At 65.1% G+C, this 20,138-nt stretch overlaps 4 protein-coding genes across 4 annotated transcripts; 2 read left to right on the top strand and 2 right to left on the bottom strand.

Moving 5' to 3' along the window:
• Positions 1–216: 216 nt before the first annotated feature.
• On the top strand, positions 217–8,414 carry GCDH (glutaryl-CoA dehydrogenase). The gene is made up of 11 exons (XM_056510241.1): positions 217–251; positions 494–575; positions 665–805; positions 2,583–2,645; positions 6,195–6,365; positions 6,818–6,947; positions 7,034–7,253; positions 7,334–7,437; positions 7,525–7,650; positions 7,730–7,890; positions 7,969–8,414. The coding sequence occupies exons 2-11, from the start codon at positions 500–502 to the stop codon at positions 8,046–8,048; spliced, it is 1,272 nt and encodes a 423-aa protein (XP_056366216.1). The 5' UTR covers positions 217–251; positions 494–499; the 3' UTR covers positions 8,049–8,414.
• A 104-nt stretch (positions 8,415–8,518) lies between these two features.
• Positions 8,519–10,317, bottom strand: SYCE2 (synaptonemal complex central element protein 2). The gene is made up of 3 exons (XM_056510382.1): positions 10,050–10,317; positions 9,369–9,540; positions 8,519–8,838 (listed from the first exon to the last, which is right to left on the bottom strand). Exons 1-3 carry the CDS (start codon positions 10,154–10,156, stop codon positions 8,647–8,649), a joined length of 471 nt encoding a protein of 156 aa, XP_056366357.1. The 5' UTR covers positions 10,157–10,317; the 3' UTR covers positions 8,519–8,646.
• Positions 10,318–10,924: 607 nt separating this feature from the next.
• Positions 10,925–16,449, bottom strand: FARSA (phenylalanyl-tRNA synthetase subunit alpha). The gene is made up of 13 exons (XM_056510212.1): positions 15,827–16,449; positions 15,615–15,752; positions 15,443–15,541; positions 13,608–13,726; positions 13,068–13,160; positions 12,860–12,988; positions 12,658–12,773; positions 12,275–12,359; positions 12,089–12,188; positions 11,655–11,823; positions 11,495–11,572; positions 11,196–11,310; positions 10,925–11,104 (listed from the first exon to the last, which is right to left on the bottom strand). Exons 1-13 carry the CDS (start codon positions 16,184–16,186, stop codon positions 10,999–11,001), a joined length of 1,707 nt encoding a protein of 568 aa, XP_056366187.1. The 5' UTR covers positions 16,187–16,449; the 3' UTR covers positions 10,925–10,998.
• Positions 16,450–16,724: 275 nt separating this feature from the next.
• On the top strand, positions 16,725–20,138 carry CALR (calreticulin). The gene is made up of 9 exons (XM_056510243.1): positions 16,725–16,887; positions 17,679–17,780; positions 17,862–18,065; positions 18,158–18,252; positions 18,342–18,551; positions 18,832–18,945; positions 19,025–19,168; positions 19,248–19,340; positions 19,692–20,138. The coding sequence occupies exons 1-9, from the start codon at positions 16,791–16,793 to the stop codon at positions 19,875–19,877; spliced, it is 1,245 nt and encodes a 414-aa protein (XP_056366218.1). The 5' UTR covers positions 16,725–16,790; the 3' UTR covers positions 19,878–20,138.

Raw genomic sequence — 20,138 nt, 5'->3', positions numbered from 1 at the left:
CAGAACCCCCCGGAAGGAGATTTGGGGGTCCCGCAGCCCTCCGGACCCTCCCGGTGGTGATTCGGGTCACACAACCCTTGAGGGGATTATTTTGGGGGGTGTCACCCCCCCCGGGGACCCCCTATTCGCCCCGAGCCCGGACACTCACGGGTTAATTCCGGTGTTTCCCGGACACGCCCCCGGCACGCCCCCCCCACCCCCCGTGACGTCACGGCTCCACCTGGTCCGTTCGCTGCCGCGGAGCCCGAACGGTGCGGGGGCACCGGGGGGCACCGGGGGGCACCGGGGGGGTCGGGGCTCACCCGGGGAGGGTCCGGACCAGCTGGGGGGGGACGTGTCCGGTGGATTTTGGGGTGCTGGGGGGGTCTCCGGTGGGGTTTAAAGGGGCGGGAATTTGGGGTTCCGGGGGAGGGGGGGGGGGGGACATCAGCGATCCCCGTGTGAGAATCGGGGGGTCCCTGATTTCCCCCTGTGTGCCCCCCCCCTCCCCAGCCCCCCCATGGCGCTGCGTTTGGCCCCCCCCTTGTTGCGCCTGGCCCGGAGCGGTGTCCGGTGGCGGGGCAGCCCCGCACAGGGTGAGTGAGTGAAACGGGGGCCAGAGGAATCCCGCTGACCCCCTTGCTGACCCCCACCCCCCAAACTGGGGGTGTCTCCCCCTCCCCAGTGCCCCCCCAGTTCGACTGGCAGGACCCGCTGGGGCTGGAGGGGCTGCTGAGCGCCGAGGAGCGGCTGCTGCGGGACACGACGCGCAAATACTGCCAGGAGAGGCTGCTGCCCCGCGTGCTGCAGGCCAACCGGCACGAGGGTACCCCAAAAACTGACCCCCGATACACCCCGATACACCCCGACCCCTCCCGGTACAGTCTGACCCCTCCCCGGTACAGCCTGACCCCCTTGGTACAGCCTAAACCGCCTGCAAGAGCCCCCAAAACCCGGCAGGAAATTCTAGCCACAGCAATCCCAATAAGGGTACCCCAAAAACAGCCCCCCAAAACACCCCGATACACCCCGACCTCCCCCGGTACAGCCTGACCCACCTGGTACAGCCTGACCCCCCCGGTACAGCCTGAACCCCCTGCAAGAGACCCCCAAAATTCCCCCAGGAAATTCTAGCCACACCAATCCCAATGAGGGTACCCCAAAAACAGCCCCCTAAAACACCCCGATACACCCCGACCTCCCCCGGTACAGCCTGACCCCCTTGGTACAGCCTAAACCGCCTGCAAGAGCCCCCCAAAATTCCCCCAGGAAATTCTAGACACACCAATCGCAATGAGGGTACCCCAAAAACAGCCCCCCGAAACACCCCGATACACCCCGACCCCTCCCGGTACAGCCTGACCCCTCCCTGGTACAGCCTGACCCCTCCCGGTACAGCCCGAACCCCCTGCAAGAACCCCGAAAACTCCCCAGGAAATTCTAGATGTGCCAATCCCAATGAGGGTACCCCAAAAACAGCCCCCTGAAACACCCCTGTACAGCCTGACCCCCTTGGTACAGCCTAAACCGCCTGCAAGAGCCCCCCAAAACCCCCCAGGAAATTCTAGCCACACCAATCCCAATAAGGGTACCCCAAAAACAGCCCCCCAAAACACCCCGATACAGCCTGACCCCCTTGGTACAGCCTAAACCGCCTGCAAGAGCCCCCCAAAACCCCCCAGGAAATTCTAGACACACCAATCCCAATGAGGGTACCCCAAAAACAGCCCACTGAAACACCCCAGTACAGCCTGACCCCACCCAGTACAGCCTGACCACCCCCGGTACAGCCTGAACCCCCTGCAAGAGCCCCCCAAAATCCCCCAGGAAATTCTAGATGTACCAATCCCAATGAGGGTACCCCAAAAACAGCCCCCTAAAACACCCCGATACACCCCGACCTCCCCCGGTACAGCCTGACCCACCTGGTACAGCCCGAACCCCCTGCAAGAGCCCCCCAAAATCCCCCAGGAAATTCTAGCCACAGCAATCTCAATGAGGGTACCCCAAAAACAGCCCCCCGAAACACCCCGATACAGCCTGACCCCCTTGGTACAGCCTGAACCCCCTGCAAGAACCCCGAAAACTCCCCAGGAAATTCTAGATGTACCAATCCCAATGAGGGTACCCCAAAAACAACCCCCCGAAACACCCCTGTACAGCCTGACCACCCCCAGTACAGCCTAAACCGCCTGCAAGAGCCCCCCAAAACCCCCCAGGAAATTCTAGATGTACCAATCCCAATGAGGGTACCCCAAAAACAGCCCCCCGAAACACCCCGATACAGCCTGACCCCCCTGCAAGAGCCCCCCCAAACCCCCCAGGAAATTCCAGATGCACCAACCCCAATTTCACCCCAGATGTCCCCAAATGTCACCTGTCCCCCCAAAACTCCCCTGTGTCCCCCCACCCGACTCCCTCAAGATCCTTCCTGTGCAAGAAAATGGGTTTGGTGTCCCCAAAAGCTCCCCGACCCCCCCAAGACTCCCAGGACCCCCCCAAATCCTCTCCCCCCCTTCCCTCCCACAGGCCCAATGTGTGGGGGACCCCCAAATTCGCCCCCCAGCTCGACCCCTCCTCACCCCCACCTCTCCCCCCTGCAGTGTTTGACCGGGAGATCGTGACTGAACTGGGAGAACTGGGGCTGCTGGGCCCCACCATCCAAGGTCAGGGGGGGCCATGGGGACCCCCGGGACACAAAGTGGGGGTGTGGGTCAGGGACCCCCCCCCCTGGAGCTCCTGAGGGGATTATTGGGGGGCTCGGGGGGAGATGGGAGGGGCTGGGGTGGGGGATGACTCTGGGGGAGCATTGGGGGTCAGGGATGGGGTTTGGGGGGTCTGTGGGGTGACCCTGGGGGGCTCCTGAGGGCAGTTTTGGGGTGACACTGGGGGTTTTGAGGAGACCCTGGGGGTCCCTGAGTGACCCCCACCTTGGGATGGAGTTTGGGGGGGGTCTGCGAGGTGACCCTGGGGGGCTCCTGGGGGCAGTTTTGGGGTGACACTGGGGGTTTTGAGGAGACCTGGGGGGCTCCTGGGGACAGTTTTGGGGTGACACTGGGGGTTTTGAGGAGACCCTGGGGGGGCTCCTGAGGGCAGTTTTGGGGTGACACTGGGGGTTTTGAGTAGACCTGGGGGGGCTCCTGGGGGCAGTTTCGGGGTGGCACTGGGGGTTTTGAGGAGACCCGAGGGGGCTCCTGAGGGCAGTTTTGGGGTGACAATGGGAGTTTTGAGGAGACCCTGGGGGTCCCTGAGTGACCCCCACCTTGGAATGGGATTTGGGGGCTCTGCAGAGTGATCCTGGGGGGCTCCTGGGGGCAGTTTTGGGGGGACACTGGGGGTTTTGAGGAGACCTGGGGGGCTCCTGGGGGCAGTTTTGGGGTGACAATGGGGGTTTTGAGGACACCCTGGGGGGCTCCTGGGGGCAGTTTTGGGGTGACAATGGGGATTTTGAGGAGACCTGGGGGGGCTCCTGGGGGCAGTTTTGGGGTGACACTGGGGGTTTTGAGGACACCCTGGGGGGCTCCTGAGGGCAGTTTTGGGGTGACACTGGGGATTTTGAGGAGACCCGAGGGGGCTCCTGGGGGCAGTTTTGGGGTGACACTGGGGGTTTTGAGGACACCCTGGGGGTCCCTGAGTGACCCCCACCTTGGGATGGAGTTTGGGGGGGGTCTGCGAGGTGACCATGGGGGGCTCCTGGGGGCAGTTTTGGGGGGACAATGGGGATTTTGAGGAGACCCGGGGGGGCTCCTGGGGGCAGTTTTGGGGTGGCACTGGGGGTTTTGAGGAGACCCGGGGGGGCTCCTGAGGGCAGTTTTGGGGTGACACTGGGGGTTTTGAGGACACCCTGGGGGTCCCTGAGTGACCCCCACCTTGGGATGGGATTTGGGGGCTCTGCAGAGTGATCCTGGGGGGCTCCTGGGGGCAGTTTTGGGGGGACACTGGGGGTTTTGAGTAGACCCGAGGGGGCTCATTGGGGCAGTTTTGGGGTGACACTGGGGGTTTTGAGGAGACCTGGGGGGCTCCTGGGGGCAGATTTGGGGTGACAATGGGGATTTTGAGGAGACCCTGGGGGGCTCCTGGGGGCAGTTTTGGGGTGGCACTGGGGGTTTTGAGGACACCCTGGGGGTCCCTGAGTGACCCCCACCTTGGGATGGAGTTTGGGGGGGGTCTGCGAGGTGACCATGGGGGGCTCCTGGGGGCAGTTTTGGGGTGACACTGGGGATTTTGAGGAGACCCGGGGGGGCTCCTGGGGGCAGTTTTGGGGTGACAATGGGGGTTTTGAGGAGACCCGGGGGGGCTCCTGAGGGCAGTTTTGGGGGGACACTGGGGGTTTTGAGGAGACCCTGGGCGTCCCTGAGTGACCCCCACCTTGGGATGGGATTTGGGGGCTCTGCAGAGTGATCCTGGGGGGCTCCTGGGGGCAGTTTTGGGGTGACACTGGGGGTTTTGAGGAGACCTGGGGGGCTCCTGAGGGCAGTTTTGGGGTGACACTGGGGGTTTTGAGGAGACCCTGGGGGGGCTCCTGGGGACAGTTTTGGGGTGACAATGGGGGTTTTGAGGAGACCTGGGGGGGCTCCTGGGGGCAGTTTTGGGGTGACAATGGGGATTTTGAGGAGACCCGGGGGGGCTCCTGGGGACAGTTTTGGGGTGACACTGGGGATTTTGAGGAGACCCGAGGGGGCTCCTGGGGGCAGTTTTGGGGTGACAATGGGGATTTTGAGGAGACCCGGGGGGGCTCCTGGGGACAATTTTGGGGTGACACTGGGGGTTTTGAGACCTGGGGGGCTCCTGAGGGCAGTTTTGGGGTGACACTGGGGGTTTTGAGGACACCCTGGGGGGCTCCTGAGGGCAGTTTTGGGGTGACACTGGGGCTTTTGAGGAGACCCTGGGGGTCCCTGAGTGACCCCCACCTTGGAATGGGATTTGGGGGCTCTGCAGAGTGATCCTGGGGGGCTCCTGGGGGCAGTTTTGGGGTGACAATGGGGGTTTTGAGTAGGCCCGGGGGGGCTCCTGGGGGCAGTTTTGGGGGGACACTGGGGGTTTTGAGGAGACCTGGGGGGGCTCCTGGGGGCAGTTTTGGGGGGACAAGGGATTTTGAGGAGACCCGAGGGGGCTCCTGGGGGCAGTTTTGGGGTGACAATGGGGATTTTGAGGAGACCCGGGGGGGCTCCTGAGGGCAGTTTTGGGGTGACACTGGGGGTTTTGAGGAGACCTGGGGGGGCTCCTGGGGGCAGTTTTGGGGTGACAAGGGATTTTGAGGAGACCCGGGGGGGCTCCTGAGGGCAGTTTTGGGGTGACAAGGGATTTTGAGGAGACCCGAGGGGGCTCCTGGGGGCAGTTTTGGGGGGACACTGGGGGTTTTGAATAGACCCGGGGGGGCTCCTGGGGACAGTTTTGGGGTGGCACTGGGGGTTTTGAGGAGACCTGGGGGGGCTCCTGGGGGCAGTTTTGGGGGGACACTGGGGATTTTGAGGAGACCTGGGGGGGCTCCTGGGGGCAGTTTTGGGGTGACAATGGGGATTTTGAGGAGACCCGGGGGGGCTCCTGGGGACAATTTTGGGGTGGCACTGGGGGTTTTGAGACCTGGGGGGCTCCTGAGGGCAGTTTTGGGGTGACACTGGGGGTTTTGAGGACACCCTGGGGGGCTCCTGAGGGCAGTTTTGGGGTGACACTGGGGCTTTTGAGGACACCCTGGGGGTCCCTGAGTGACCCCCACCTTGGGATGGGATTTAGGGGCTCTGCAGAGTGATCCTGGGGGGCTCCTGGGGGCAGTTTTGGGGTGACACTGTGGGTTTTGAGTAGACCCGGGGGGGCTCCTGGGGGCAGTTTTGGGGTGACAATGGGGATTTTGAGGAGACCCGGGGGGGCTCCTGGGGACAGTTTTGGGGGGACACTGGGGGTTTTGAGGAGACCCTGGGGGTCCCTGAGTGACCCCCACCTTGGGATGGGATTTGGGGGCTCTGCAGAGTGATCCTGGGGGGCTCCTGGGGGCAGTTTTGGGGGGACACTGGGGGTTTTGAGTAGACCCGGGGGGGCTCCTGGGGGCAGTTTCTGGGGGTTCTGAGGGATGACACTCCCCAGGATGGGACTGTGTATCTGGGTGGGGGGGGGGTTCCTGTCTGACACTGGGGGTTTTGAGGACACCCTGGGGGGCTCCTGAGGGCAGTTTTGGGGTGACACTGGGGGTTTTGAGGACACCCTGGGGGTCACCGCAGGGTACGGCTGCGCGGGCACCACGTCGGTGGGCTACGGGCTGGTGACGCGGGAGCTGGAGAGGGTGGACAGCAGCTACCGCTCCGTGCTCAGCGTCCAGTCCTCCCTCGTCATGTTCCCCCTCTGGGCCTACGGGACCCCCGCCCAGCGGGAGCGATTCCTGCCCCGCCTCGGTGAGACCCCCGGCACGGGAGGGGCAGCGGCGGGTTTGGGGGGCTGCGGGGTGAAGGTGGGGGGGGTTTGGGGGAGGGTCTGTGGGTGGAGGAGTGTGGGGGATTTGGGGGAGGGTCTGTGGGGTGGAGGGGTGGGGGGCATTTGGGGGAGGGTCTGTGGGTGGAGGGGTGTGGGGGGGATTTGGGGGAGGGTCCGTGGGATGGAGGGGTGTGGGGGGTTTGGGGGAGGGTCTGCGGGGTGGAAAGGTTGGGGGGGGTTTGGGGGAGGGTCTGCGGGGTGGAAGGGTGGGGGATTTGGGGGTGGGTCTGTGGGTGGAGGGGTGTGGGGGGGATTTGGGGGAGGGTCTGTGGGTGGAGGGGTGTTGGGGGGAGTTGGGGGAGGGTCTGCGGGGCAGAAAGGGGAGTGCTGGGGTGGTTGGGGGTCAGTGGTGCCCCTGACACCCCCTCCCCAGCCCGGGGGGAGATCTTGGGCTGCTTCGGGCTGACGGAGCCCAACCACGGGAGCGACCCGGGGCGGATGGAGACGCGAGCACGGCACAACCCCGGCGCCAAAAGCTACACCCTGCGCGGCTCCAAGACCTGGTGAGCTCCGAACTGGGGTGAGGGGGACACTGGGGGCGGGGGGGGACCCCCCAGAACTCCTCTTTAACCCTCCCCAAACTCCCCAGGATCACCAATTCGCCCATAGCCGACCTGTGCGTGGTGTGGGCCAGGTGTGAGGAGGACGGGCGGGTCCGGGGGTTCCTGGTGGAGCGCGGGACCCCCGGGCTCAGCACCCCCAAAATCGAGGGCAAGTTCTCCCTGCGCGCCTCGGCCACCGGGATGATCCTGCTGGATGACGTGGAGGTGCCCGAGGAGAACGTGCTGCCCAAGGCCGAGGGGCTGGCGGTAAGGGGGGGGAGCTGGGTGGTGCTGGGGAGGGTCCCAGGGGGATTTGGGGGGTCCCAGTGACACCCCCTGTCCCCCAGGGCCCCTTTGGCTGCCTGACCCAGGCGCGTTTCGGCATCGCCTGGGGCGCGCTGGGCGCCGCCGAGGCCTGTCTGGAGACGGTGAGGCAATACGTGCTCGACAGGTAACGGGGGGTCTGGGGGTGTTTTGGGGGGTCCCACCGCCTCTCAGCCCCCCCAATAACTCACTGCCCCCCTCCCCCGGCCCGCAGGAAGCAGTTTGGGGGCCCGCTGGCCCGGAACCAGCTGGTGCAGAAGAAGCTGGCGGACATGGTGACGGAGATCGCGCTGGGGCTGCACGCCTGCCTGCGCCTCGGCCGCCTCAAGGACGAGGGCAGGTGGGTGGCACTGTCCCCGAGGGCGGCCAGGGGGGTCCCGGAGGGGGGGTCAGCGTGTCCCTGTCCGTGTCCCCCGCAGGGCTGCCCCCGAGATGGTGTCGATGCTGAAGCGGAACTCGTGCGGGAAGGCGCTGGCCATCGCCAGGGACGCGCGGGACATGCTGGGGGGCAACGGCATCTGCGACGAGTTCCACGTCATCCGGCACCTCATGAACCTCGAGGCCGTCAACACCTACGAGGGTAGGGCGGGGAGGGGGCTGGGGGGGCTCCTGGGGGGGTCAGGGGGGGGGTCACACTGAGCTGCGGTGGTCCCTGCAGGCACCCACGACATCCACGCGCTGATCCTGGGCCGCGCCATCACCGGCATCCAGGCCTTCGCCCCGGCCAAGGGGACGTAGTGGGGACATGGTGGCACTGGTGGCACTGGTGGGGACTGGGTCTGCTCCTCACGAGGAGATGGCGGCGCTGACCGGACCCAGTGTCACCAACCCGACCCAGGTATCCCCAGAAGGGACACAGCGTCACTGACAGGACCCGGTGGCACTGCCGGGGCCTCGTGTCACCCACGGGACTCGGTGTCACCCCGACCAAATCCTGTGTCACTGGCGGGACCCGGTGTCACCGAGCACACCTTGTGTCACTGACGGGACTCGGTGTCACCGACGGGACTCGGTGTCACTCAGGGGTGCTGAGCCCCCGTGTCCGACGCCCATCCCGGTGCCTTCGCCGCCCCCGTGGCCAATAAACGGTGGGACAGCCCCCTCCATGCTCGTCAGCGTTCATTAACCTGCCAGGACCCAGCCCTGCCCTCGGGCGGGGATCCCAGCCCAGCACATCCGGCTTTTGGGCCGGCTTCTGCCCTTTATTTGTTCCAACCACCAACAGCAACAGCAAGAGTAACAGAAAAGCCCTTTGGGGCCAAAATCCCCCTTTGACCGGCACAGCCCTGCGATCCCGTGGGTTTGGGGGGGTTCCCGCTCACGTCTGGGGGTGCCCTCAGTCCTCGGGCAGGCAGAGATCCTGATACACCGCCTCGAGGGTGCAGCAGATGTGGCGCAGCTCCGCGTGCACCTTCTCGGAGCGCTCCGTCACCTCGCTCAGCTCCTGCAGCCTCTCCTCCATCAGCTTGTTGTGGAAGTCGTAGGAGCGGAAGAGCCGCTCGTCCAGCTGCTCCGTCAGCTCCGAGACCTGCCCGAGCGGGGCCCACGGCTCGTCCCGGCGCTGGCACGGCCGCCGTCCCCGGGGCCGGGGGGCAGCTGCGCCCGCCCGCTCTGGCAGCGCTCCCGGCCTGGCCCGACCGCCGCCAGCTGCGCCCCCCGGTAGCCGCAGCGCCGGTCGCGGTGGCCACCGAGCGCCCGGGTCAGCGCGGGCCGCAGCTGCCAGGCCGGGCTGCCATCTGCGAGGGGGTCTGGGGACCGGCCGACCGCCCCCCGCCTTCTCCCGGCTGTGGAGACATCGGCGGGAGCGAAGTCCGGCGCGAGGGCAGCGTGGGGACAAGGGGGGGGACAGCGAGGGGGACATCGGGGGCCGCTGGAAGCGGGGCCGGAGGCAGCTGCGGCCACCCCCGCGGGGGCTCGGGGGGCTCCCCCCGGCCGAGCCGCGCAGCTGCCTCCCCACCCGGGCTGTGTCGCCCTTCTCGCACCCAGCCGGGCGGAATAACGCGATTCCCGGCGCCTCGGGGGGAAGGAGGGGAGCTCGCCGCCCCCTCCGGGCTTTACCTTTAGCAGGAGGTTGTCCCTGAAGCCGTTCAGCAGCGTTTGGTCCTCCCGGCGCGTGTCGGTGAGGCGGTTGCAGACGTCCCGCGCCTGCTGCTTCAGCCCCTCCATGGTGTCCGCCAGAGAGGCGAAGTACAGGGACGAGCGGTGGCTCAGCGCTGGCTCCGCACACGGCCTGGGCAGGGACACGGGACCCTCTGTCCGGGGTGTGCTCCCCACAGGGGAGGGGACGGGGACCCTCCCTCATGGGTCACACAGGGACAGGGACCCTCCCCCACGGGTCACACAGGGACAGGGACACTCCCCCATGGGTCACACAGGGACAGGGACCCTCCTGTGAGGGGCATGGACCTCATTGGGACAAGGTGAGGGACATCCCTATCCCATTACGGGAATGGATCCCCCTATGATGGGCAGGGACCCAGTGGGGACAGGGTGAGGGACATCCCTGTCCCACTGTGGGAATGGATTACACAGGGACAGGGATTTCCCCATCGGGGTGTGCACCCTGTGAGGGTCCCACATCCACGGGGACAGGGCCGGGCTCTGCCCTGTTACAGCCCTGCCAGTCGCGTTAATAGAGAATTACCCTCTAATTAACGTTGTGACTCGTGGAAACACGCGTGTCCCCCCTCCCTGCTCTTTGTATTCAAAATAGCGGCGCAGGGTGAATGAAGCTCGTACCTGTCCGGATCCTTGCCGGGGGATTCGTCCTCACCCAAATCCGCCGGGATGGGCCCGTCCCCCGCCGCCACCTCCGGCTCGGGACTCTCCAACTCCTTCCGTGACATCCCGGCCCCGGGGAGCTGCGGGGGAAGGACCCCCGAGCTGGGGCCGCTACAGTCCCTACCCCAGGGCGAGGCTCCCGGCGGTGGATCGGGGGCGCTAAGCCCGGGGCGAGGGTCCCGGCGGTGGGTCGGGGGCGCAAGGCCCGGCCCGGTGTCCCGGCGGTGGATCGGGGACGCTAAGCCCGGCCCGGGCCGGGGCCCCGGGATAGCGCAGGATCCCGGCGGTTTGTTGAGGGCCCTAAGCCCGGCCCGGGCGAGGGTCCCGGCGGTGGGTCGGGGACGCTAAGCCCGGCCCGGTGTCCCGGCGGTGGGTCGGGGTCGCTAAGCCCGGCCCGGGCCGGGGTCCCGGCGGTGGATCGGGGGCTTTAAGCCCGGCCCAGGCCGGGGTCCCGGCGGTGAGTTGGGGGCTCTAAGCCCGGCCCGGGCCGGGGTCCCGGCGGTGGATCGGGGGCCGCGATCGCGCGGCTCTCGGTCGCCCCTCATGAGGGCCTGCGGGGCGGGAACCCCTGCGCCCAATCAGCGCCCGTCCTTCACAGCCCGGCGCTGCTGATTGGATCCCAGGGGATGATTGGCAGCTGCACGGGCCAATCATCGGCCAAGGAAAGAAAGGCGGGAAGAGCCTGAGGGTCGCGGGCGGGCGTCCCGTGAAGGCCTCGGGGGTCCCGGGCGGATCTCGGCTTCTCCAGCACCGTGCGAGCCCATGAGGTGACAATAAACCCTCCCCGAGCACCACCCCGCACAGGTTCCCTTCCCCAGCACACACACAGGCACCACAGGACACGGGGCTTTATTGGAGTGAGGACCCCCTCCCCAAAAGGAGGGGACCCCCGGGGGGATCGGGGGTGTCACACGTCCAGGCGGCACATGGGGCTGTCGTAGACCATCTGCAGGTTGACGCGGTGCCCCATGAGCTCGCGGATGTTCTTGATGCCGTATTTGATCATGGTGGGTCTGGGGGAGACGGGATGGGGGGGGGGTCAGATGGGCTGGGCCCACAGTGGGGTCCCCCCCCCCCCACCTCCCCAAGGTGACCCCCACTCACCGCTCCAGTGAGAGCCCCCAGGCGATGACAGAGACGTTCTCGGGGAGCCCCATGGGCAGCAGCAGCTCGGGGCGGAAGACCCCCGAGTTTCCCACCTCCACCCATTTCTTTAGTCCTGGAGAACGAGACGGGGCACGCCATAGACCCCTCCCCAAATACTGGAACCCCAGAGTGCTCCCCCTTTCTCCAGCTCAGGCTGACCCCCCACCCCCAGATCCTGCTCTAATTGGAATCCCCAGACCCCCAGCTATAAGAAGAGCCCCCAAAATGTCCCTGCTCCAAACGAGGACCCCCCTCACCCTCGTGGTAGCTGAACACCTCCATGCTGGGCTCCGTGTAGGGGTTGTAGGCGGGTTTGAAACGCAGCTGGGAGATCCCTGGGAAGGGGGGGGAGGCACACAGGGGGTCAGGGGGGGCACAGAAGGGTTCGGGGTGCCCCCCCCGGCGCCCCCCGTGTACCCAGCTTGGTGAAGAACTGTCGCAGGATGCCCATGAGGTGGCCCAGGGTGAGCCCCCGGTCGGCCACCACCCCCTCCACCTGGTGGAACTCGGCCAGGTGCGTGGCGTCCAGGCTCTCGTTGCGGAACACGCGGTCGATGGAGAAATATTTCACGGGGGTGAACTTCTCCTGAGAGGGGGGGACAGGTGGATGAGGGGCAGGTGAGACCCCCCATCCCCCCAGAACTGTTCTGATCCCCCTCAAATTGCTCTGGGTTTCCTGAGCCCCTCCAAACAACGCTGAGCCTCTTAAACTGCTCTGATCACCCCAAATCTCACTGACACCCCAAACCCACTAATCCCCTCTAAAACCCCTATTCCCCCTCATGGCTGCATCCCCCCAAAACCCCTTAGACCCCCTCAAAGCCCCCAGACGCCCCCAAAAGCCCCCAGACCTGCCGTGCCAGCTGGAACAGGGCACGGGCACTGGCTGACGTGGTGTGGGTTCTTAAAAGATTCTTCCGTGCTTCCTCCACCTTCCACTCGTACCTGTACCTGGGGGGGGGGCCAAAAATGGGGTTCAGGGGGGTGGGGGACACACACAGGACCCCCCTGAATCGCCCCCAGGGTCGGGGTCTCACCCCTGTGAGCCGTAGCCTCCCTGCGAGTGCACCTTCTTCACCTTGGTGTAGTAGCCAGGGGGCAACTGGGGGGCTTCAGCAGGGTCTGGGGGGGGGGGGGGGAAAAAAGGTGAGGGGGGGGCTTTGAGGGGCTCAGAGGAGTTTTGGGGATCAAAGGGGTGTGGGGTGGGCAGCAGGGGGTCAGAGGGGTGTGGGTGGGAACCAGGGGATCAGGGGGGTGTGGGGTGGGCAGCAGGGGATCAGGGGGGTGTGGGGTGGGCAGCAGGGGGTCAGGGGGGTGTGGGGTGGGCAGCAGGGGTTCAGGGGGCTCTGGAGGGGTTCAGAGGGGTCCTGAGGGGGGGGTCAGCAGGTCCCTGTGCCCCCCCCACCTCCCCAGCACCCACCCAGCAGGAAGAAGGTGTCGTGCTGGTCTCGAGCCGGGTGCTGCTGCGGCTGGAACAGCGCGTCGAAATTCCAGAAGGAGCTCTCCACGAAGTTATCCGTGCGCATCTCCGTGAACCTGGGGGGGGTCACCTCTGCCTCAGGATGGGGGGGGAGAGCTCTGTCCCCTCCTCCCTGACCCCCCCCAGGACCCCCCCAACTCACCCCATCTCCAGGAAGATCTGGCGCAGCTCCGAGCGCACCTTGAGCAGGGGGTGCAGGTGGCCGCAGGCGGGGGGCAGCCCCAGCGAGGAGAAGTTGTAGGGTTTGAAGGGCAGCCGGCGCCAGGAGCCGCTGCAGGAGGGGTCAGGGGTCATGCTAAGGTCATGCCAAAGTCATGCCAAGGTCACAGAGGGTCCTGGGGGGGACGTACGTGGCGATCATCTCCGGGGTCAGCTCCGTCTCCGGCCGCGCCACGGCCGTGCTGAAGGCGCTGCCCTTGCGGATCCAGTAGGACTTGAGGGTCCTGGGGGCAGCAACTTGTCATTCCCCTGGCTGATTCCTCACTAATTCCTCATTAATTTGTGCTAATTCCATTAATGGTCAACTGCAGGTTTTTTTATTTAATGTTTCACTGGCTCAAAGAGTCTTTAATTGGAGGATTAAATCAGTGAAAGCTGATTTTGCTAAGATAAGCCTGGACAAACTGCAATAAATAAATCCAAAAGGGTTTGAAAATGGGGCAGCTGGGATCTTAAATTTGTGACATTTCAAGGATAAAATAATCACAAAATACTGAGAAAAACCAAAGCCTGGAAATTTGGGTATTACCAGCCTGACTAAAAGATAACAAAAAGACTAAAGAATAAAATCAACTAACAATGAAAACACCAATAAATCAATAACCAATATAAAACAAAGCACTAATTAGCAAACAGAATTAATAAATATTAATTAGCTGTGCCCCACTCACATTTCCAGCAGCAGCTTCCTCCTCTTGAGCTCGGCACGATCCCGGTCGGGCACGGCCTGGGCCCCGCCCGTCCTCACCTGGCCCAGGTGTTCCTGCACCGTGTCCTGCACTGAGGGCACCTGGGGGGGCACAGGGCACAGCCAGGGCTGGGCACAGCCCCAAAAGGACCCTCCAAGGACAGCCCTGAACCCTGGAGACCCCCATCCACCCACCCCCAGCACGGCCCTGCTTTCCAGGGACCCCCAGCCATCCCCCCGGGACATTCCTGTCTGCAGGGGACCTCCAGACCCCTCCTCAGGACAATCCCTGTTCCCAGAGACCCCCATTCATCCCCCCTGGGACATTCCTGTCTGCAGGAGACCCCCAGACCCCTCCTCAGGACAATCCCTGTTCCCAGTAACCCCCATTCATCCCCCCTGGGACATTCCTGTCTGCAGGAGACCCCCAGACCCCTCCTCAGGACAATCCCTGTTCCCAGAGACCCCCATACATCCCCACCTTGGTCCAATCCCAGTTCCCAGTAACCCCCATCCATCTCTCCCAGACCATTCCCAATTCCCAGTAACCCCCGTGCATCCCTCCCAGACCCATCCCAGTTCCCAAGGACCCCCATCCATTCCTCCCAGACCATTCCCAGTAACCCCCGTGCTTCCCTCCCAGACCCATCCCAGTTCCCAGTAACCCCCGTGCATCCCTCCCAGACCCATCCCAGTTCCCAGTAACCCCCGTGCATCCCTCCCAGACCAATCCCAGTTCCCAGTAACCACCATCCATCCCTCCCAGACCAATCCCAGTTCCCAGTAACCCCCGTGCATCCCTCCCAGACCAATCCCAGTTCCCAGTAACCCCCGTGCTTCCCTCCCAGACCCATCCCAGTAACCCCCGTGCATCCCTCCCAGACCCATCCCAGTTCCCAGTGACCCCCATCCATCCCTCCCAGACCCATCCCAGTTCCCAGTGACCCCCGTGCATCCCTCCCAGACCAATCCCAGTTCCCAGGGACCCCCATCCATCTCTCCCAGACCATTCCCAGTAACCCCCATCCATCCCTCCCAGACCCATCCCAGTTCCCAGTAACCCCCGTCCATCCCTCCCAGACCCATCCCAGTTCCCAGGGACCCCCGTGCATCCCTCCCAGACCATTCCCAGTAACCCCCGTGCATCCCTCCCAGACCATTCCCAGTAACCCCCGTGCATCCCTCCCAGACCCATCCCAGTTCCCAGGGACCCCCGTGCATCCCTCCCAGTTCCATCCCAGTTCCCAGGGACCCCCGTGCATCCCTCCCAGACCCATCCCAGTTCCCAGTAACCCCCGTGCTTCCCTCCCAGACCATTCCCAGTAACCCCCATCCATCCCTCCCAGTTCCATCCCAGTTCCCAGTAACCCCCATCCATCCCTCCCAGACCCATCCCAGTCCCCAGTAACCCCCGTGCTTCCCTCCCAGACCAATCCCAGTTCCCAGTAACCCCCATGCATCCCTCCCAAACCAATCCCAGTTCCCAGTAACCCCCGTGCATCCCTCCCAGACCATTCCCAGTAACCCCCGTGCATCCCTCCCAGACCCATCCCAGTTCCCAGTAACCCCCGTGCATCCCTCCCAGACCCATCCCAGTTCCCAGTAACCCCCATCCATCCCTCCCAGACCCATCCCAGTTCCCAGTAACCCCCGTGCTTCCCTCCCAGACAATTCCCAGTAACCCCCATCCATCCCTCCCAGACCATTCCCAGTAACCCCCGTGCATCCCTCCCAGACCCATCCCAGTTCCCAGTAACCCCCGTGCATCCCTCCCAGACCCATCCCAGTTCCCAGTCCGTCCCCCCCAGTGCCACTCACGGCGCGCAGAACGCGGGGACCGCCGGCCGCTGCCTTATCCAGCCGCACCCATTTGTTGGCCATGGCTTTGCTGAAGCCCAAGGAGCCTCCGGGCAGTTTCTGCGGGGACACAGCGCGATGAGCGGCGCGGTGCCCACCCCCGGTTCCCCTCCCCGGTGCCCCCGGTACCCACCAGGGCCTCGCCCTGCGGCAGCCCCTCCTCGGGGAGGCTCCGGAACAGCCGCACCTCGGGGCTGCCGTCCCGCAGCACCTCCTCGCCCTCGGGGCTCAGCTCCCATCGCGTGGCCGTCCGCGCCTCCGCCTCGATCACCTGCACCGGCACCGGGGTCAGCACGGCCGGCGCCGCCCGGGGGCCGCCCCGCGCCCCGGCCCCGGCTCCCGCACCTCGCCCAGCGCCTGGAGGCTCTTGACGGCGCCCACGAGAGTTTGGTGATCGACTCCGAGCTCGGCGGCGGCCGCGATGCTGCAGAGCCCCTCGGAAGCGCCGGCCCGGTCCAGCCGCTCCAGCAGCCGCTCCGCCACGCTCGGCGCCATGGCCGGAAGAGAGCGCGGAGCTGCCGGAAGTGCTCCCGGGCCCGCCGGAAGTGCGGCTGCTGCGCCAGGAGGAGGGAAGCGGCGCATCCGCCATCTTGGGTGTGGCGCACAGCGTGCTGAGCGAGGTGGGCGCCATGTTGAGAGTGGCGGGGCGGCACAGGTGGTTGCAGGGGGGCGCCGTGACGTCACGCGGCTGCACAATGACGTCATGAGGTGCGAAGCGGCTCCACTACGGACCCCAACTGGCTGATACGGCCCAGAGCTTCATTAGAGCAGCCCGCGGCCTGTGTTCACCTTCCTTGTGTTCACACCTGCTGTGCCATCACTTAATCAATGACATCATCACCACGTCATGGGCTGTACGAAGGCAAAGGAGAGCAGGACACTGCCCAGCTCCTCGTGTCCGTTGCTCCTTCCCCATAGTCCCAATTTCCCCTTCGATTTCCTCCCCCCGCTCCTTTTCGAGTCCTGTCCCTTTAAGAGCGCGCGCCCCACGTGACCCCGGGCTCGAGGCGGGGGGCGGGGGGGCGTCTCCCTCCGCACGCGTGGTCGCTGCTGATTGGTCGCCGCGCTCAGCCAATGGCAAGCGGCCATCTGGGACGCCAACGTTCGGGGGCGCCGTGGCCGCCGGCGGGCGGGCGAGCGGCCAATGGGAAAGGGCCGCGCGCGGGCTCGGGCCAATGGCAGCGCGGCGGGGGCGGGGCGAGGGGCGGCCGGGGTATAAAAAGCGTCGGCACCTCCTCCCCCCTCCGCAGTGCCGGGCGGCGCCGGGCCGGGACGGACGGAGCGAGTGCGGCCCTGATTCCCCCCCGCCATGAGCCCTCTCAGCCTCCTCGCCCTCGTCCTGTTGGGAGCCCTCCTGGCGGCCGCCGGCCCCACCCAGTTCTTCCGCGAGGAGTTCGGGGATGGAGGTGAGGGAGGGGCCGGGCGGGGGTCCCTGAGGGCGGGGCCTGAGCGGGGGCTCCTGAGGTGAAGGGGTTGGGGGGGCGGTGCCTGAGGAGGCCGGGGGGAGTCTGAGGGGAGGCAGGAGGATGGGAGGACCCTCTTGTGTTTTGTGAGGGGAGAGAATGGAGGGACCGCCCCGTCTTTTCTGAGGGGAAAATGAGGGGATTCTCCTGTGATCTGTGAGGGGAGAGAATGGGAGTAGCCCCTATGGCTTCTGAGGGGAGAAAGGGGGAGTTCTCTTGTGTTTTCTGAGGAGTGAAAATTGAGTGTGTGTCCCCCAGTGCTCTGTGAGGGGAGAATGGAGTGATCCTCTAAAAAAGAATGGGGGGACTTCCCTGTTCTGTGAGGGGAGAATGGAGGAACCCTGCTGTGATCTCTGAGGGGGATCTTTCTGTGTTCTGTGAGGGGACAGAGCACAGGCCCCGTGCTCTCTGCGGTGACAGGGGCTGCAGGAGGCCACTCCTCACGCGTGGGGAGTGAGTGGGAGTTGGGACAGGGAGGATGAGGCTGCCCAGGTGTCCCCATGGGCCAGGAAGGGTCACCTGAGGGACAGAGTAGAGGGGCTCAGGGTCAGGGGAACAAGAGACAAAGGGGAAGGAAGAGGATTGTGAGTGAGGAGCACAGCACCTGCACGCAGAGATTCTGCTTTCACCTAAATCCATCCAGCGAGAGACCTGCCCTGAGCTCTTTGAGGGGGGCAGGAGGAGTTTGGGGGTGCGGGGGCACAGCCCAGGGGTTCTGACACTGCCCCCCACAGACGCCTGGACCCGCCGGTGGGTGGAATCCAAGCACAAACCCGACTACGGGCGCTTCGTCCTCACCGCCGGCAAGTTCTACGGCGACGCCGAGAAGGACAAAGGTGAGCGGGGGGGGCCGCTGGGGGTGAGGAAAACCCGGAGGTTTTGGGAGGGTTTTCCTCACCACACCCCACGCCCCCCAGGGATCCAGACGAGCCAGGACGCCCGGTTCTACGCCCTGTCGTCGCGCTTCGAGCCCTTCAGCAACCGCGACAAGACGCTGGTGGTGCAGTTCACGGTGAAGCACGAGCAGAACATCGACTGCGGCGGCGGCTACGTGAAGCTGTTCCCGGCCAGCCTGAGCCAGGAGGACATGCACGGCGACTCTGAGTACAACATCATGTTCGGTGGGTGGTCCTTCTGGGTGTTTTTAACCCCTTCAGGGTGGTCTCAATCTTTTTTTTTTTTTAACTCTTTGCGTGCTCCCCCTCCCCACCAGGTCCCGATATCTGCGGTCCCGGCACTAAGAAGGTTCATGTGATCTTTAACTACAAAGGGAAGAATGTGCTGATCAATAAAGATATTCGCTGCAAGGTGGGTCTGGGGGGGGGGGTGTTCAGGGGTCCTGCTGTTGCCCGTTTAGGGGGTCTCCAGCCCTGCTGAGCCACCCCCTGCTCCCCCAGGATGACGAGTTCACCCACCTGTACACGCTGGTGGTGAGGCCGGACAACACCTACGAGGTGAAGATCGACAACGCCCGTGTGGAGTCGGGGAGCCTGGAGGAGGATTGGGATTTCCTCCCCCCAAAAAAGATCAAGGACCCCGAGGCCAAGAAACCCGACGACTGGGACGAGCGTGCCAAGATCGACGACCCCGAGGACACCAAACCTGAGGTGGGGAGGGGGTTTGGGGGGGATTGTGGCAGTGCCCCGGTGGGATTTGGGGGGCTGGGGGAGCTCTGAAGGTTTTTAGGAAGCTGTGGGAGGGTCTGGGAGTAACTTAGGGGTCTTTAGGAGATTTAGGGGGGGGTTGTGAAAAGCTCCTGGCATGATTAGGGGGATAGTGGGGGGGGGTGGGTGAGAACTGGGGAGTTGAGGGAACCCAGAGAGGTCTGTGACACCATCCCTGGGGGCCACAGCAGCTCTGTGACCCTTCCTGACCCCCCCCTTCCAGGACTGGGACAAGCCTGAGCACATCCCAGACCCCGACGCCAAGAAACCAGAGGACTGGGACGAGGAGATGGACGGGGAGTGGGAGCCCCCGGTGATCCAGAACCCCGAGTACAAGGTGAGGTCTGTGGGTGGGGGGCTGCAGGAGCAGGGGGAGAGCTGGGGAAGGGGCTGAACCCCCTTTCGTGCCCCCCCAGGGCGAGTGGAGGCCGCAGCAGATCGACAACCCCGACTACAAGGGCAAGTGGGTGCACCCCGAGATCGACAACCCCGAGTACAGCCCCGACCCGCTGCTCTACTCGTACGACAGCTTCGGGGTCATCGGCCTCGACCTCTGGCAGGTCAGGGGGGGTCCTGGCAGGGCCTGGGGGGGGGGTCCCAGGGGGCTGCAGCACCCCCCTGAGTGCCCCCTCCCCACAGGTGAAGTCAGGAACCATCTTTGACAACTTCCTGATCACGGACGACGAGAAGCTGGCGGAGGAGATCGGGAACGAGACTTGGGGGGCCACCAAGGTAAGGGGGGTGAGACCCCCCAGGACCCCCTGAAACCCTTTGAGACCCTGTGAGGCCCCCCTGAGACCCTGTGAGCCCCCCCAGAATCTCCTGAAACCCACCCTGAGCCCCCCCAGGACTCCCTGAGACTCCTTTGAGCCCTCCCATGACCCCCTGAAACCCCTTTGAGCCCTCCCAGGACCCTCTGAGCCCCCCCAGGACCCCCTCAAACCCCTCTGAGACCCCTCTGAGCCCCCCCAGGACCCCCTCAAACCACTCTGAGACCCCCTGAAACCCCCTCTGAGCAGCCCCAGGACCCCCTGAAACCCCCTCTGAGCCCCCACCCATGACCCCCCGCACCCCCTCCCGCAGGACGCAGAGAGGAAGATGAAGGAGCAGCAGGACGAGGAGCAGCGGAAGAAGCAGGAGGAGGAGGAGAAGCAGCAGAAAGAGGAGGAAGGGGACGATGAGGGCGACGGGGACGAGGAGGAGGAGGATGAGGAGGAGCCCGAGGCCGAGCCCGAGGAGGGGGAGGCGGCCCCGCGTGACGAGCTGTGAGGGTCCCGCGGCGGGACCGTTCTGTCTCTGTGAGACCTGGACTCTTTTCTATGGGCGCCGCCGCCCGCGGGCCCGGGGAAGCCGCGACCGCGCCGGGAAGGAACCGGGACCGAACCGGCACCGGGCGCTTTTCGGGGCGAGGACTCAGGAGCAGCGCCGGGGGTGGGGAGGGTGCGGGGGGAGGGGAGCACCGGCGGTGTCGCACGGGACTGTACGGGGGTGTTGCGATCCGGTTTCTATTAAATTAACGATGGTCCCGGC

The sequence above is a fragment of the Oenanthe melanoleuca genome, chromosome 25, assembly GCF_029582105.1.
Source record: "Oenanthe melanoleuca isolate GR-GAL-2019-014 chromosome 25, OMel1.0, whole genome shotgun sequence".
NCBI lineage: Eukaryota > Metazoa > Chordata > Aves > Passeriformes > Muscicapidae > Oenanthe > Oenanthe melanoleuca.
Note: the sequence above shows the minus strand (reverse complement) of the source record. Positions and strands in the feature narration are given on the sequence as shown.

Coding starts and splice junctions, on each gene's coding strand:
- CALR (XM_056510243.1), top strand. CDS start 16,791: ATGAGCCCTCTCAGCCTCCTCGCCCTCGTCCTGTTGGGAGCCCTCCTG. Junction 17,781..17,861: donor CGACGCCGAGAAGGACAAAG/GTGAGCGGGGGG, acceptor CACGCCCCCCAG/GGATCCAGACGAGCCAGGAC. Junction 18,946..19,024: donor TCCAGAACCCCGAGTACAAG/GTGAGGTCTGTG, acceptor GTGCCCCCCCAG/GGCGAGTGGAGGCCGCAGCA.
- GCDH (XM_056510241.1), top strand. CDS start 500: ATGGCGCTGCGTTTGGCCCCCCCCTTGTTGCGCCTGGCCCGGAGCGGT. Junction 576..664: donor GCGGGGCAGCCCCGCACAGG/GTGAGTGAGTGA, acceptor CCCCCTCCCCAG/TGCCCCCCCAGTTCGACTGG. Junction 7,254..7,333: donor CCAAGGCCGAGGGGCTGGCG/GTAAGGGGGGGG, acceptor CCTGTCCCCCAG/GGCCCCTTTGGCTGCCTGAC.
- SYCE2 (XM_056510382.1), bottom strand. CDS start 10,156: ATGTCACGGAAGGAGTTGGAGAGTCCCGAGCCGGAGGTGGCGGCGGGG. Junction 9,541..10,049: donor CCCGGCAAGGATCCGGACAG/GTACGAGCTTCA, acceptor GTCCCTGCCCAG/GCCGTGTGCGGAGCCAGCGC. Junction 8,839..9,368: donor GGGACAACCTCCTGCTAAAG/GTAAAGCCCGGA, acceptor CCGCTCGGGCAG/GTCTCGGAGCTGACGGAGCA.
- FARSA (XM_056510212.1), bottom strand. CDS start 16,186: ATGACGTCATTGTGCAGCCGCGTGACGTCACGGCGCCCCCCTGCAACC. Junction 11,573..11,654: donor ACAGTTCTTCACCAAGCTGG/GTACACGGGGGG, acceptor CCCCCTTCCCAG/GGATCTCCCAGCTGCGTTTC. Junction 11,105..11,195: donor TGGGGGCTCTCACTGGAGCG/GTGAGTGGGGGT, acceptor CGTCTCCCCCAG/ACCCACCATGATCAAATACG.